Consider the following 16,518-nt stretch of genomic DNA (forward strand, 5'->3'; position numbering starts at 1 on the left):
ATGAAATAGAAAACATGAGAGCTTTTTTTGAAAATGTTGCTTCATTTATAGAATTTAAAAAAATTTTTTAATTTAAAAATAGAATGAGTCCTGATGTAAAATTTTATTTCTTAACCAGGGTTTGTGTTTAAAAAAAGGAGAAGGTTGGTTATGTAGTGCACTGTAGCAACCTAGGCACATGCACACAAAGACATGTGTAAACACACAACACAGCACTGTTTGTGAGAGTAGATATTTGGAAATAACCTCAATGTCCATCAATATGAGAATATGTGAATACACTGTGGTAAATGTATGTAGTGGAATTCCATATCACTGAAAGGAATAAACTAAAGATACATGCATCAGGCTAGATGACTCTCATAAATACAACATTACATAAAAAAGCAAGTTGAGGACAGTTACCTAAAACATAATATTATTTAGATAAAGTTTAAAACAATTTGAAAAATAATACTATGGTGAATATGTATTATTCCTAGATATAGTCATGTATATAGAAAAAAATACTAAAAGTTTGCATGAGGCTAATAACAAATTCAGGATAGGATGGTTACTTCTAGGGAGGAGGGAAGAAGGGAGCAATACATGATACGAAAGTACATGCAGGGGTTTGATTTTATATGCAATTTTTATTTTGTTTTTAAAGAATAGATTGAGATAAACAAGGCAGAGTTAAAATTTAACAAGGCTGGTTGGTGGCTATGTGGATTTTTGCAGTATTCTGTTTCTTTTCTGATTGTGTTGTATTCCGTATGCATACTGTTACAGACATTGGTAATGAGTATTCTTTCATATTTGTGTATCACGGGCATTTACATACCACTTAATCCTCATGATCACCATATAAAACAAGGACAGAAATTATCCCTATTCCATAGAAAATGAACCTGATACTGCAAAAAAAGTTTATTACCAACTGGATTGGGGACTCAGTTGTTCCTTGTTTAGCCTAGATTTGCCTGGAAGTCCACTGGAGAAGTTTCCTTCAAGTCCAGGTGACTGACCCCAGCCACTCCCCCACCCCAACCTTGTAAGGCACTTACTTAGTGGAGGAACGAATTGTATTAATGATAGCTAAATGTTCAAAAAGCAGTCATTCTGAAGTATGAGGGGACCTTCAAGAATGACTCTGAGGTGACTGATACATATTTTCAAGCCAGTTCTCAGAAGGTGAAGGCAGGTTCTCTGGCCTCTTCTCCAGTGGCTCACTCTGTGACCTTGGGCAAATCACTTAACCTTTCACTAATTACAATTACACTGCGGCAAACTGAATGTGTAATATTCATCATTACTTACTGGGGCTCCTGCGGAACACGTTTTGAAAATTAGGGACCGATTTAAAGTGGATCTTACGCAAGAACGTCAACTTTTCAGTACAAATTACACTTTCTGAGACCCCTATTCCTCAAAGACTATTTAAACGACGATGGCTATTTTAAAGGAGATTGAGTTTATACTTTTAAATGATTGGTAACTTTTAAATCACTAACATACGAATGGCTTTTGTTGTTAAAAAATTAAAGCAAAGCCTAACTAGACAATAAAAATTAAGCCATTTATATTCTATTGGCCTTTTCGTCTGTAATGGCTCTTGAAGATTTTGGAAGCAAGCAGTTTGTTAACCGAAAGTTTAGAGCTTTATTTCAGCACTGATAATGCCTTTGTGAGAATCCTTTAGGTTCTTAGTATTATGGAAGAAGAATCCGAGCAGAGCAGCTCCAAGTCCAGAAAAACTGCGAAAGATAAACTAGGAGCCGGTGCGTGCCACGCGCCAAGCTAGTTCCCGACTTTGGCCAAGGGTTGGAGCGGCCGCAGTGTCTCGCTTGGGACTGACCCTGGAGGCTTCTGGCAGAGAACCTGAGCCCCCTCGCGGCCAGACCGCTCGCAGAGGCCACAGGTCCCTTTAAGGCGTCCTGCGGGCAGGGACCCAGGAGCGAAGGGGGCGGGAGGAGGGTTCGCGAGCTCACACCACGTGACTCGGCTGCCAAGTTCGTTCGCAAGTTTGACAGAAGTTTGAATAGGACTCGGGGGTTTTATGCAGCCGGCGGGGCAGAGCGGCGGCCGCGTCCTCGGCAAGTGCGAGCAGCAGCGCCCCGGCGACGCCCCCCGCCAGCCTGGATCCAGGGCCGCCGACGGCCGCTCGCGCTCCGGCACTACTCGCTTCCCGAGCCACTGGTCACCAGCCCCCAGCCCCACCGCAGTCCCCTCAGCCCCTGCGCCGCGCCCCGGCCCGGCTGCGCCAGCATGTCCTCGACGGAGAGCACGAGTCGCACGGCGGACAAGTCGCCGCGGCAGCAGGTATTCCCCGCGCGCTCCGGGGATCCTCTCGCCGCCCCTTCTCCACCTGGGTGTTAAGTCGACTCTTATTCCGCCCCCTTTCCAGGGTATGAGTGGGAGGAGGGGGGCCAGAGCTTTCCCAGGTGCCCCACAGTTCTGACCCCGGGCCGGCCCTTCTCCGCAGGTGGATCGCCTGCTCGTGGGGCTGCGCTGGCGGCGGCTGGAGGAGCCGCTGGGCTTCATCAAGGTTCTCCAGTGGGTGAGTCGTTGCCCCAGCCGCGGGCTATTTCGGGAGCCTGGACCGTGACGCTGACCCGAAGCAATGTGGCCGGAGTTGGGGGCGGGGAGGTGCTGCGGCCGGCCCCGGCGGAAGGGTGGGGGGCGGCGACAGGTGGGCGGGGGAGGGGCGAGCTGGAGCTGCTTCTCCAGCGCTTGGTGGCAGGAGGGTGAGGAACGAGGCATGCGAAGTCCCGGATTCGGTCCTTCTATGTGCAAGGAGCCTTTGCCCAGGGCGCTCACATTTCACCCGGGCGAGAGGACCCTGGTGTAACCTTTCCAGAACTCTGATCCTGCACATACCACTCCTCGGTGGCGGGAGGGGGGAGGAGGACAAGGGGGACAAGGAAACCTGCGGAGGGCAGAGGAGGAAAGGAGGCAGGGGATAGAAACCATCCTGTCCCCAAACCCACCAGGACCTGGCCCATCCTGGAGGTGAACTCCGGGATCAGGGTCCTGGCTGGCGGTTGCCCTGTTGAGGTCACTAGAGTAATCTGGGTTCCCGCAACTGAGTGAGGGAGTGGATGAATGAATGAATGGAGTTCATGGCTCTAGGATTAAATAAAAGGGAAAAAATTAAGACAGAATAAAAAATCAGTGTGGCCAAAATATGGCTTGTAGAATAAATTAGAACATTGAGCTGGAAAGCTGGGGCCCTGGATTCCAGACCTGGACCTGCCTTTCCTACCTATGTGACCTTGGGCAAGTCTCTTTTTTGGACTTAAGTTTCTAGTATTCATCAGATCTTGATCAGACCATCCCTAGGGTCCCCTTCTGCTCTAAATGTGTTGGCATGCTAGAACATTGCCCTTGGTGAGACTTATCCTATGACCTTGAAGAAATAATTTGCTCAGGGCCTCAGTTTCTCCTGTAATGGTATAGGGGAAATACTGTCTTCTGCCTCATTGGTACTTTGAGACATTGGCATGCTCTCTGTCCTTCCCAGTGCCCAAGGCCTCCTGGGTATAAATTAGGAATGTGGACAGGTGCAGTCACTCTTTCAAATCATAAAGACTTGTTGGGAGCATTTAGTGCACTATCACAGAAGAGATTTCACTTAGACAATCCACATACCAAATGGTGTGTGAATAACTTAATTAATGTGCTTTCAACACAGAATTCAACTAGGGAATAAGTTACTGTTAATACTGAGGAGGATTGAGTTCTAAAGGGCTTTTAACTCACTGGAGACAGGAGTTGGAACTGTGTCACTGATTCTTAAATCATCATTTGGATGAGAATCATCAGGTCTGGAACTCAGGGGCAATAGTGCATTTAGGGTTATCTCTGGATATCTGAGACCCTGACTGGGGCTACAGGACAGTCTGGGGAGCTCCCAAGTGAAAACTCTGGGACCCAGTGGGGACTTTCCACTCTCCCTACTGCCTCAAGAGCAGTTGAAATGACTGCTGACTGAGCTCTTTCACCTCTCCCCACTTCCCTGCTCTGCCCCACCACTTGAGTACCTGAGGGTGCCATATAAGAATGATAGTAAGGCTCCACTTCACTGCCATCCAGAACTAGGGAGCCATTATGAACCATCCAGAGGAGCAGAACCTGAAGTGTAAGGGTTCAATTTTATCATTAAACTAGACAAATGGATCTAAGGGAAATTTGAGAAAGACTGTCAAGGGATGAGGGAAACAATGAGGTTATTAGACCATGGCATCGTCCTCCATGGGGGAATTCTGAAAAGCTTTCTTCTTCAACCCTTCTATCCTTTTCTCAACCCTCACCCAACCAATTCCTACAAAATGTCTATAAGGCTGCACAAAGCACTGCTTAGTCTCCTCCCACAGTCAGTTCTGACCCCTAAAAGTTAAGACCTCTTTGACTTTTATGATTTTCAACTTCTTAACAGCAAGTTATGCCTTTCTCTCATAACACTAAATCCAGGAGTCCAGGGTTGGACCCTGAACTCAGCCTTCATTCGAAGGGTAGCCTCATAAAAAGATGTGATTTGCTTTTACTGCCATCCTGGTAGCCCGAATTCAGAGTATGAATTTTACTTGCCCTGAGTCCCTGCAGGTGGACTAACATAAAAGTACAAGGAACTAGTACAAAAATGATAGTGAAAATGTCACTTGGGACTTTCACTTATGTCCTACTTAGAGGGATCAAATGCTCCTGATTGAAAAAAAGGGGAAAAAACATGCAAAAAGCTGCAGTAATTGTAACGATAATTGAACACTTTTGTTGTTACTATTACCAAAAAGCAAAGGTTTTCCTGGAGTCCTGGTGAGATAAAAGTAATGTTATTCTTTTATTAGTGAGGAGCTTGACTTAGAGTATCTTTTTTAAATTAAAAAATTAACTTCTTTTACCTCAATTCCAGTTCTGGGGTCTCACTAAGTCTACACTAAGCTAGGAAAATAACATGAGCACAGACCAATTATTGGAGAACTATTTTTTTTGTTTGTTTGTTTTTTTTGTTTTTTTAAGAAGACAAGCAGACTTTGAAATGATGGGCTTTGGTTTAAATCCAGTCTCCTCTGCTTTCTAGCTGTGGAACCTAGGATAAGTGATGAAATCACCATGGGCCTCAGTTTCTTCTCTGTAAATGAGGGTAAGATCCATCTCATGAGCTCACTGGGAGGATTACAGGAGGTAATACTGTAAAGCATCGGAGCATTCAGGAAGACCATGGTGAGCCTAGGAGTCCAGGAGGTACTTAGTAAGTGCTGGTTCCCAAACCTCCCCTTCTCCCTAAATTTCCCCCTTATGCAGACTGTCAGCTAGACTTGTCCTTTGGTGAAATTATTCAAATGTCACTGCCAAATCCTCACTTTGAGGGTAAGGTGTGAAACAATCTCCTGGATTACTCAGTCACTGTTCTGATAATTAGTCAAATTATCTTTAACTAGGTGTGCCCATGATCAATATTTGACCTTTGTTGTGTCAGAGTCACTTATTTGGCTCTGGGTTCCTCTGTAATGAAAATAAGCTATTTCAATAAGTGTGGGGAATGCGAAAGTACACCATCAGAGTCCATAAAAACCAATGAGATGATTGTGGGAATAGGATGCACGTGCAGAACTTGTCTTCCTTGTGTCTTGCACTAACTGGAGATGTTTGTGTTCTTGAGACTGACAAAAGATTATCACCAAGAGCAAGTCAGCCCGCCAAAGTGGAGCCTGATCCTTAAACTGGCAAGGTTATTCTGACATCTTTCCAAAAGAGATGCAGAGGTAGGAGGAGGAGGTTGTGGAGGGCAGTATATGACCATTGCTGTCCCCAGCAATGCAGGTCCAAGAGGAGGAAGGCTGGTAGGCACCAGAGCTCTGGAGATCCCCCTTGTCTCAGGGCCTCCATCTCTCCTTGGTTCCTATTCTCTATGACCTGTTTGTTCAGTCAGAGCTTGGGCCTGGTGACGGTGGTGGTTTCAGTTTTTTCCCACTCTTCACCTTGGCTCAGTCACCTGACATAGTTAAGGAAGAAAGCATACCTGGTGCAGAAAGGTGAAGGGGCTCAGCGAGTGTGTCTTTCTCTGGACCTACATCCCAGGTGCAGAGTTACTTCCTCCCTCTTTGCAATCCTCCCCGTATATAGTTGAGATCTCTTTTTTCAGTCTAAATAACTCTGTGAGGCAGGGTTTTGTTTTGGTTTTTATTTGAGCATGAACTCTCCTTTCTGGATGCAGACTGTTGAGAGCAGGCATCATGTCTTATTCACCTTAGTTTCTGCCGCACCTGGCACAGAGTAGATGCTCAATAACTCCTTGTTGATTAATGAATGGATGACGTAGGAAGAGCACTGAATGGGGAATCAGGAGCTGTGAATTCTAAGTCTGGCTCTCACATTGGCTAAATGTGACCTTGGGAAGTCACGTAATCTTTTGGGACTTCAGTTTCCACCTCTATGTAATGAGACTGCTGCGCTCGATAATCTCTGAGATCCTTTTTGCCCTGCTGTTCTGTAAACCTGTGAGGTTTTCCTGAGATTCCTCCATTGGTTCTCTTATGTAGCAAACTGTCATCTGTTATCTGGCACCATCTGACTGTGTTATGTTCAGATTTGATCATATATACTGGTTAATAAAGTTTTTTTTAAGGTATTTAGAGACTCTTGATTCTCAAAGAATCAGAACAGAAAAGAATGCAGTTAACACTAAAGTTATTATGGGTATCTTTTGCCCATGGAGGAATCACAAAGCAGGGTTCAGGATTTTCAGAACCTCAAAGGTTGACATCTGGACATAGCAAACTTTCCACAATGATGGAAAAGCTCTATAATTTCTGTTGTCCAGTAGTCAAATGTGGCTAGTGAGCACTTGAAATGTGGCCAGTGTGACTGAGCAACTAAGTTTTAAATGTTATTGACTTTAATTTAATTTAAATGTAAATAGCCTCACTTGGCCAGTGGCTGCCATTGTGGATAGTGCAGCTCTAGAGTATGAGCTCCGTGAAGACAAGATTTTTTTTTTCTTTTTTGTTCACTGATAAATCATATTGCCTAAAACAATGCCTGGTATGTAGTAAATGCTCAATAAATGTCATCTTTCTGTAGATAGTCAGAAGTGCCTGTCAAGAGAGTGCTGATAAACAGGGAACTATTTTCAATACCTTGTAGTAGGCTATAATGAAAAATAATATGAAAAGGAGTATGAGTATATATATATATATGCATAACTGAATCACTATGCTGTACACCAGAAATTAACACAACATCGTGAATTGATTATACTTCAATTGAAAAAAAGAGAGTGCTGGTAAAAAGAAGGGTCCATAACTGACTGTTCATTGCCTCAAGTTAGGAGTACCTATATTTTTGGGGAAGCCATACAGAGCCATTTACTGACTAAGTGCCAACAGGTGAAAATATATCCAACTGTCTGCCCTTCCTAGAATGTGATGCCCTAATTGTGTCCAGTTCTGGACACCAGAAGCTAAAAGGAACATAGAAACTTCAAGAGGAATCAAGAACCACAGAGCTGACAAAAGAGGAGAGAATTCCTATGAGGAAGAACTAGAGAAGTTCTACTGTTACTCCAGTGAGGCAGCTTGGAGTAGGTAAAGGGTAATGATGCAGAGGCTTTGGTGACTTCTCTCCAGTTCCGTCAAGAAGATGAGCAAACAGAGTTCTACTGCAGCCTCCTTAATTTAAGTCAGATCAGGAGGTTATTCAGACATTAGGGAGAAGTTGGACTATCGCCTTTCTGGATGATTTTTAAAATGGAGACAATTCTCATTTGTCTGAACTGAGCCTCCTGGAAATGGAAAGGTGGCCATTATGACCTTTAGAGAGGGGTCAGTGGCTCCAGCATGGAGAAGATCTGCCAGGCCAAGCAATGCAAGGCGGGGCAGTGGCACCGGACACCACCCAGGGGCAGAGCACAGCTGCTGGCAAGCCCAGCCAAGAGCACACTGATAGCATTACCCCCAGAGAGTGAGAGAATTACAGAGCAGGAAAAGGCCTCCTTTGGATTGCCTGCTCCAAACCCCTCATTTTACAGATGAGAAAACTAAGTCTCAGAGAGCAGAATGACTTATTAGAAATCACCCAGTTAGTTAGTGACAGGGCCAGGACAAGAATCCGGAGTTCTAGACTCCTAATGCAGGTCTCTTTTCACTCCACAACACTGTCAAGCATTAGCAAAATAATGTACACACAACTCTATTCTATAAACTCTGGATGCTGGACTGGGATGTGAATTAGCTGCCTTCTAGGTACTTAATGTCCAAGATAGCAAGTCACAAAGAAACATGCAGAAAATAAACAATTAACAGAATAAGCTCACTGCTCAATACAAATGATTACATCATGTACAAGTGAATGGTAAGCGCACAGGAAACGGGGCCTGAACAGATGACATGGGAGGATAGAGATTTCAATTTCTCACCTCCTTTTCTAACCAAAGTGTGTTTTCCCAGAAAGAAATTTGAAAATCATAGGATGAGGGAATTTCATTTCACTCAAGACAGGAGGTTTAGTAAAATGTGATGAAAGGTGAAGAGGAAAACAATTCAAGTGATCTGAAACACCTCTGGTTCTTAACACTGAGAAATGGCAGCATCTGCAGATTATAAAGGGAAACACCACTGGGGAAGTAGCAGAGGCTGATAAGGCAAGTGGAGGATACTTTTCTCTGGGCTTAAGCCAGGGCTGCTGGCATCGACCCAGCCAAAGGAAAGGTGCCTTTGGGGGAAGGGGGTTAGCTGGCGGTACCGTGGGACAGCAGCACGGCCCTTACTCCCTTGCTCCTCTGAAGGCTCGGCAGAAGTTGTTCCCTCCAGCTGTACCTCCACTGAGGCAGGAAGCCACTGGAAGTTAAGACGAAGGCAATGACAAGATTCAAAGATGGCTTCGAAGAAGAAATGCAAAGAATTCCATGCATGCCTGATCTAGGTTGGCGCAGGGGAACCTATTTCTAGGGTGCCTCTCCCTTGGGGAGGAAACTCAAGCCCAACTTTGAGTTAGAAGTTTCCAAAGCCTAAATTGCTGTGTGTTAGTCATCATCTTAAGGAGGCTACCTGTGGTCCCCAGTGTCACATCCAATGAGGAGACCTGGAAACTGCCCGTTTTCTCCCCTTCATCTCCCTCCCAGGTACCACTCAAAGTCAACCTTGTTCATTTGGCTATTTGGCCCAGCACCCTGTACAGTGAACACAGCACCCTGAGGCTGGGAGACCCATGGAAGCCATGGATCCCGGGTCTGGAGGGACTTTGATTAAAGGAACTCCTGGCCTCTCCCTATATCTGCATCTGCTGAGAGTCAGAGGGCAGTTCTGAAGGGACAGACCTTGGCCAGTTAAGGCCTTCTGACTCTCAAAGGGGCTTCACTCTCCCTCAGCTCTTTGCTATTTTCGCCTTCGGGTCCTGCGGCTCCTACAGCGGGGAGACAGGAGCAACGGTTCGCTGCAACAACGAAGCCAAAGATGTGAGCGCCATCCTTGTTTCATTCGGCTATCCCTTCAGGTGAGCGGGGATTGATTCTGACTCCACGTAGCCTCTCTCACGGGATTGGCAGGACTTGCTTGGTCTCTTTCTTCTCTAGAAACCTAAAGACCTTCTGTTGTGTGCCACTCCAGCTTCAGATAGAATTACAAGGCTTGGGTCCTTCCTGCCCTTTAGGAATTTCAGACACACTAGCCAGAGAGAAATATAAGGGAAGCTCAGCTGAATCCTTGTGATAATAATGTTGCAGTCCATGGATAACCAATTGTAGGTAACATCAGCTCCTACAGAAAGAACCTGTGCAGTGTGGGGTGGAGGCTTATAGGAGTCTGGGCAAGTTGGGCAGGTCTCTTTGACCCTCAGCAGCCTCCTCCCTGCCTTGAAGGTAAGGAAACTCATCAGTACTTAGATCCTAAAGAGCCGATGGGGGAGGCTGACCTGTATCACTAGCGTACAAGGAGGCGCAGCTTGACCAGGAGGTAGAAGAGAGTACCTTTCCTGGGTATTTGGGAACTTAGGAAGGGGGAGCTGGAGTGTTCAGAGGAGAACAGAGACAGGGCACACCTTTTCAGAAATTTCTAATGGCAGCAGCCAAGTTAGATTAGCTGTCTGTGTAAATAACAGGGTGTTTGTTTTTCTTTCTTGATTTTGTCCAGTGTAGTCCCGTTGGGGGACCTAAATAAGGTGTGAGAATGGGTGATCCCAATCTTAACTTGGCTACTGTGGACCTCTGCTTTCCCAGGGTCAGAATGAAGCTGATTTCCCTGATGGTTTGGCAACCTGAAATAGAACAACTGTATATATTGTGGTTGTGCCTTAAAGGGTCCTGGAGATACTTGGAAATACAGGATCACTGTATCTGGGGAGGGTGGATGAATGTGGGGTGGTGGCTAAGTGGGAGCCTGGGTTTGACCAGAATTTCAGGGAAATTCCTGTCTTGACTTCAAGGTTCCCTTCAGAAACTTTCCTCCCTACATGCCCCTTTCTTGGCTCTGTAAGGGTCCTTGGGTGAGAACTGGCACAGGACTGCTCTGGGGCTGGGATAGCCCGCTGCCTCCACAGGGAGAGGATTGCCCTGAGCTCAGGATGGGCTCCCTGCCACCTGCAGGTTGAACCGGGTCCAGTATGAGATGCCCCTCTGTGATGAGGACTCCACCTCCAAGACCATGCACCTCATGGGGGACTTCTCTGCCCCCGCCGAGTTCTTCGTGACCCTGGGCATCTTTTCCTTCTTCTACACCATAGCTGCGCTCATCCTCTACCTGCGATTCCACAAGCTTTACACGGAGAATAGGCGCTTCCCGCTGGTGGTGAGTGGGCATGGCCAGGAGGGATGGGTGGAGACACTGAGGAAATGCACGCTCCTGGGCTGAGGACAAACAAGGTACCTTTCCTGGGTCCCGGACACCCACGTGCGAACCTCCTCAATCTCCCTGCCAGCCCTTTGGTGTTGGTCCCTTCAGGTCCTGTGGCTCCCACAGTTCCTAGGGCCAGTGGAAGGCTCATGTCTCAGGACTCTGCCTCCACCAACCTCCCATCGCGAGCTCTGCTCATGGGAGGCATGGTAGCATCAAGAAGCAGGCTCTCAGCAGGGAGGGGATAGCTCAGTGGTAGAGTGCCTGCCTAGCATGTGTGAGGTCATGGGTTCAATCCCCAGTGCCTCCAGCAAAATGAATGAATAAACCTGATTATTTACCCCTCCTAAAATAAATACAAAGAAGCAGGCTCTGGAGTCAGATGACCTGGGTTCAAATCCCAGCACTGTCCCTTACTAGCTAGCTGTGTGCTCTTTACAAGTTACTTAACTTCTCTAAATATCAGTTTCCTCAACTATAAAATGGGAATAAAAAATATCTAATAGTGTTTTGGAAGGCTAAAATGAATATGCATGTAAACTCTCTGGTATATTGTTAGCCTCTATAAGTGCTAGCTATTATTAATATTATTTCCCCTTTACCTTTTCCTTATCCCAGGCATGTAAGGTGGAAAGGGTGCCTTAGGGGACCCCATTTATCTCCTACAGTCTGCCCTCACTCTGCCACCAGTTGTAACTGAACAATGGTGATCAAAGGAAAGGCTGGGGGCAGGGGGAGAGTGGAGAGTTTAGGCTACTTGGGTTTGGGGGTACTTGTACATTGTTACCTGACCTGTTCTGAGGGCATGGGCAGGGTTATCCCTGGGTGGCAGGATTCTTTTGTTGGCAGTGAACAGAGTCCCCAGGATGATCGGGGCTCCCTGAAGCTCTAGGTGTTGGGTAGGATGGGAAGGGGCAGCTGTCCTGGGACCCCAGGATCCCAGTTTGTTACAGCAAAAGGAAAAGAAGTGCAAAACCATGGGGGCCTTTCTGATTGTGTTTCCTGTCCCTCTGCTCCTCCCAGGACTTCTGTGTGACAGTCTCCTTCACCTTCTTCTGGCTGGTAGCTGCAGCTGCCTGGGGCAAGGGCCTGACTGATGTCAAGGGGGCCACACGGCCCTCCAGCCTGACTGCAGCCATGTCCGTGTGCCATGGAGAGGAAGCAGTGTGCAGTGCCGGGGCCACACCCTCCATGGGACTGGCCAACATCTCCGTGGTGAGACCTGTGGCCACTGAAGGGGTCTGGGGGAGGCAGCAGTATCCCAGCTGCCTAGGCCTGTCACAGCAGCGCCTAATGCTTCCCCTGCACCTAATGCTGGCTGCTGGCCCCTGGCTGACCCTGAGGGAATAGGGGAACCCAAGAGTCACTTAGCCTCCAGTTCCTTCCTCCTGCACTCTGCTGCCCATTTCCCTCCCTTTTCCCCACCTCCAGGCATGCTCTCTGTGACCACCTCCCACTCCTCCTGCCTCTATGTAGTATGGGTGTGACTATACACATGAGCAAGTGAAGGGAAGAACATGGGGTTGTGGCCAGGCTCAAAGCTGGGAGCAGACCCCAAGTGAGTGAGAAGGGGTTCACTGTCATTCAGGCCTCCAGACTGGAAAAGGGCCTTGGGCACTGGTGGGTCCAGCTGGTACGCACGTGTTTGGCCGCTCCAGTTGTTAGGACATCGAAATATCTCCATAGCAGTTGGTAAATAGCTAGGGCCTCGAGCTTCTCAAATGCCATCATCCCAGCCACCTCAGCCCTGCCCAGAAAATGGCCTGAACCTCCCTAAGGCCCAGCAACTGAAAGGTTTAATGGCTGGCACACCAGGGAGCCTTCTAGACCTTGCTGGAACCCTGCTGATAGGTTTTACCCACCCCCTCCAACATTTTACTGTATAAATGTTCACACAAACAGCAGAGTTGAAAGAATTTTACAATGGACACCCACACACTCATCAGCTAGACTGTACCATTAACATTTTACTAGACTTGCTTTATCACATATCTGTCTGCCTCTCCTCATCTATCAATCCATCTTATTTTTAATGCATTTCAAAGTTAATTGCAGACATTAGAACACTTCCCCCTAAATAACTCCTGCTGATGTGTTTTTAAATATTTTTGAATAAATATTTGGATATAGCCGGCTGGGTCGCTGCCCTAGGGAAGGAGCACCTTGGACAGCTCTGGCCCCACCCACCCAGAGAAGGCTCTCTGGGAACAGGGTCTGCTTGAGCTGTGGGAGGGCCCTTGCTCCTTACTGTGCTTTGCACAATGCTCTGCTCCAAGAGCCAGATTCTTTTAGCAGCCAAGCCATAATTTAGGTCCATGCTGTGGGCAGAGTTATACACTTTCACTAGAGAGCCCCTCAGTGGGTGATGGCCTTAAACCCAACCTCTATATCCAGTTCTCTGTCTCTCAGTCTTTCTAGCCCTCTGTGCTTCTCCCGGCCCCCACACCCAGGCACTCCCCATCCCTGTTCCCACGATGCCCTCCTTCCTAGTCTCACAAACTCCCCTGATGTCTTTGCAGCTCTTTGGCTTTATCAACTTCTTCCTGTGGGCCGGAAACTGTTGGTTTGTGTTCAAGGAGACCCCATGGCATGGGAAGGGCCAGGACCAGGGCCAGGGTGCCAGCCAGGAGAGCGAAGCTGAACAGGGAGCGGTGGAGAAGCAGTAAGCAGCCCCCACCCAGCTACTCCCGAACAGGACAGCACCTCTTCAACCACCTCCGGCTTCCTGGACCTCCTTCTTCTTCCTCCTCCAACTCCCCTCCCCCATCATTCTGGGCTTTGAGCTTTGAGACGCCTTCAACGGATGGGCAGGCATCAGCTGTCGGAAACCTGGGCAGCCCTCCCAGTGGCTTCCTATCCCTCCTCTTGCTGGAGCCCCGGATGGCAGGAGCTCAGTACTTCTTGTCTACTGCGTGGACTCAGGCATCTTACTTGGGGTCTTACTTGTCCCCTCACAGCCTCTGAGAACCAGCCTCTGCTGCAGGCAAGGTTGGGGTCAGGAGACCTGAGACTGGTTCCTAGCAGCCACTTCTATCAATCTGCCCAGCTTCAATAAAAGTAGGGGGAGGGGGAATTGGCTGGCAGCCTTCTCCCTGCTCCCCTGCATGGAGGGCCCACCAGTGGTTTAGCAACCCCTCTTCAATGGCTGTCATCAAGCTCCCATGTCTACACTGACCTCCAGTCAGTCTGAGCTCAGTCTGCTCCCCACTCTCTGGCCTCTGTTTGCCCACAGAGCCCATCACTTGAGAACCCAGGGGGCGAGCTAGCCAAGAAAATAGCCTTTCAAAGGGTCTCAGATGAAGCCTAGACTCAGTGGGGAGCAGATGAATTGCAACTGAGTTGCAACTTCAAGAAACAAGCCAGGAAACTTGCTGGGGAATCAGTTTTTTCTATTCCCTTAGTCTTCCCACCCCTTCAGGCTGGGGCACTTTCCACCAACACTATAAACTCATACTTGCCCTAGAAACAAACTCCTTACCTTCCTCCCGGTGCTCCTTCTTGGGCTTGGTCCCACACTTGGAACACAAGATGAGGGGTCTAGGAGCATCTCCATTTCAGCCCTTCCCACCTCCAACCTCTGTCCATCTCCCTTCCCCAGCCTCTTGGGTCTGAGGCATTCAAGATCCTTTTTGAAGTCTGTCCAGGCCTTCCTTTCATTCCTGTGGAGCCAGATAGGGGCTTTGGAAGGGTTAAAGAAGGACCATCATGAGTCTAAGTTGCCCCAGAGCCCCAGGACATGGATGGATGGATGGGCCCATTTCTTCCTCACTCTCTGCTCGTTTTTTTCCCACCCTACTCCTTCTCTGGCCCCAGTTTCATACTTCCCCTTCTCACCTTCATGAAAAAACATGCCCTCTCCCTCCGCCCTCCATTCCTCCCCTGCTTCCTCATTTCTCCCAGGCTCTAGCCCCTCTACACCCCACCCCAGTCCAGGGCAGGCCGATGCTATTGGTGCTTCTTCACTTCGGGACCCAGCTCCATATTTGTCTTTGGTGTGTCTCCTCTTCCTGACACCTCCTTCAGTCCCTCTCTGGACCCCAGGGCCTAAAGAGTCATTGCTGACTGGATAAGGGCCATCTGTCTCCCACCCAGCTCCAAACACTTTGGCCTGCCCTGGCCATAGTGCTGCCCAGGGATGAATGAAGGAAGAAGAATCTGGCCATTTTCCAATCCAGTGCCAATTAGCCCGCTTATCATCCCAAAGGTGAATGTGCCCTGTGCCAGCCTCTCCTCAGGACTGAGTCAACCCCTCCGACCTCCTCACCTCTGAAGCACCACCCACAGTAACGTGTGCATTACTGGGCTACCCAGGTGGCAGGACCTTTGACTTCAGGCCAATCATTTCTTCTTTGGGTCAGAGTTTCCCCACTTGAGAGGGGATGTGAGATTTACATCTTCAAATGCTCCAGAGTCCTTCAGTGAAAAATTGGGTGTTCCGTTTTGTTTTTGAGATTTGGGGGGAAGGGATTTGAGGAGGGAAGATAGGAGATGGGATGAGAGTGTTTCTAAATCTGAACCTCTCTCTGTCCTATGCTGTCCCCACGGTTACTCAAGGACAAGGGGGGACAATTTTACCTACAGCCCCAGAGACACAGAACAAAGGGGTGACCTTCATTTTTTGTCAGGCTGGCCCCTGTGAGGGTCTGTGAGCAGCTTCTACTGGAACTGTGTTTGGATTCTGTGTACGTATTTATAATTCATCTGAAATGTGATGGATAATGTGTTCTCATTTGAGGGCTGAAGTTACTAACTGGCCTTTTAACTAGGGAAAGGGGGTGGGTGGGTAGGCACTCCTGCCAAGGACTCGTAGCCCAGAACTCTCCCTAGAGCAGAGAAGGTTCTTTCTCCTCTTCAAGAGGCTGGCTTGTTCTCAGCCAGAAGAGCCTTGATTTAGGCTATGGCCCCTCTCTCCATGGCCACCCTAAGAGGAAAGGCTATTTCACCTCATTACCTCCAGAGGGCTGGACTGGGCCAAATGCCGAGGGCAGGGCTGTCCTCATAGGACTCATGTCCCCTCCAACCAGGGCTGGCAGTACCACTTTACCTAGTGGGGCCTGAGGTAGGAAAAGGTGTCTGGTTTCTCAGCTGCTGCAGGAGTCCAACTGGCAGGGCACTTGTCCTTTGCCCTGGTAAACTCTGACCCTGCCAGAGTGCCCACTTAGGACCTTTCCTGAACATGAGTTCGCACCACCATCATGGTCATAGGTGTTCTACTTCCGGGATTGCAGATCAGGGGTTGGGGGAGAATGTTGCATGTTGTTTTCTGGTGCTTGTCATACCTTTGAATAAACAGTGCTTCAAGCATTTGCCATGAAGGAGCCAAGACCGGAACCCTTCTGGGGATTTTTTTCCTCTCCCTCCCCTTGCTTTAAGTTCTTGGAGAAATATCAGCATTTCCACTAAAACATCATTCCACTCCTCCCCACGCTGCACCCCCCAGCAACTAAGTCTGCACTCCTCTCTACTCTGCAACCCCCAGCAACCAAGTCTGTAGGCTGAGGAGTTGTTCGTGGCAGGCCCTAGTCTGGTGACATCTTTTTTGGTGGCACCAATCAGTCCAAACCAACTGAGACTCATTAGTAAATTTAGAGCAAACTCAAAAGGTGAGAGAGAATGGCTTCCACAATACTGTTTCCATTTGCTCCCCTACCATCTGTGACCTAGACAAGCTTCCTGTCAGGAGCTGAGGGCCACATGCTTTGCCCTATTAACT

General features: G+C 48.2%; 1 protein-coding gene across 1 annotated transcript; it reads left to right on the top strand.

Annotated features, from left to right (window-relative positions):
• Window positions 1–1,955: 1,955 nt before the first annotated feature.
• SYPL2 (synaptophysin like 2) lies at window positions 1,956–16,128 on the top strand. Its single transcript, XM_031457746.2, has 6 exons — window positions 1,956–2,301; window positions 2,465–2,539; window positions 9,347–9,471; window positions 10,559–10,760; window positions 11,829–12,020; window positions 13,325–16,128. Exons 1-6 carry the CDS (start codon window positions 2,248–2,250, stop codon window positions 13,469–13,471), a joined length of 795 nt encoding a protein of 264 aa, XP_031313606.1. The 5' UTR covers window positions 1,956–2,247; the 3' UTR covers window positions 13,472–16,128.
• The last annotated feature ends 390 nt before the right edge of the window (window positions 16,129–16,518 follow it).

Source organism: Camelus dromedarius, chromosome 9 (assembly GCF_036321535.1).
Source record: "Camelus dromedarius isolate mCamDro1 chromosome 9, mCamDro1.pat, whole genome shotgun sequence".
In the NCBI taxonomy this organism is placed as follows: domain Eukaryota; kingdom Metazoa; phylum Chordata; class Mammalia; order Artiodactyla; family Camelidae; genus Camelus; species Camelus dromedarius.

Bases quoted from the DNA above. Each gene is read 5' to 3' on its own strand.
- SYPL2 (XM_031457746.2), top strand. From the start codon at position 2,248: ATGTCCTCGACGGAGAGCACGAGTCGCACGGCGGACAAGTCGCCGCGG. The intron at 2,540-9,346 runs GTGAGTCGTTGC...ACTCTCCCTCAG, and splicing joins TCATCAAGGTTCTCCAGTGG to CTCTTTGCTATTTTCGCCTT. The intron at 12,021-13,324 runs GTGAGACCTGTG...ATGTCTTTGCAG, and splicing joins GACTGGCCAACATCTCCGTG to CTCTTTGGCTTTATCAACTT.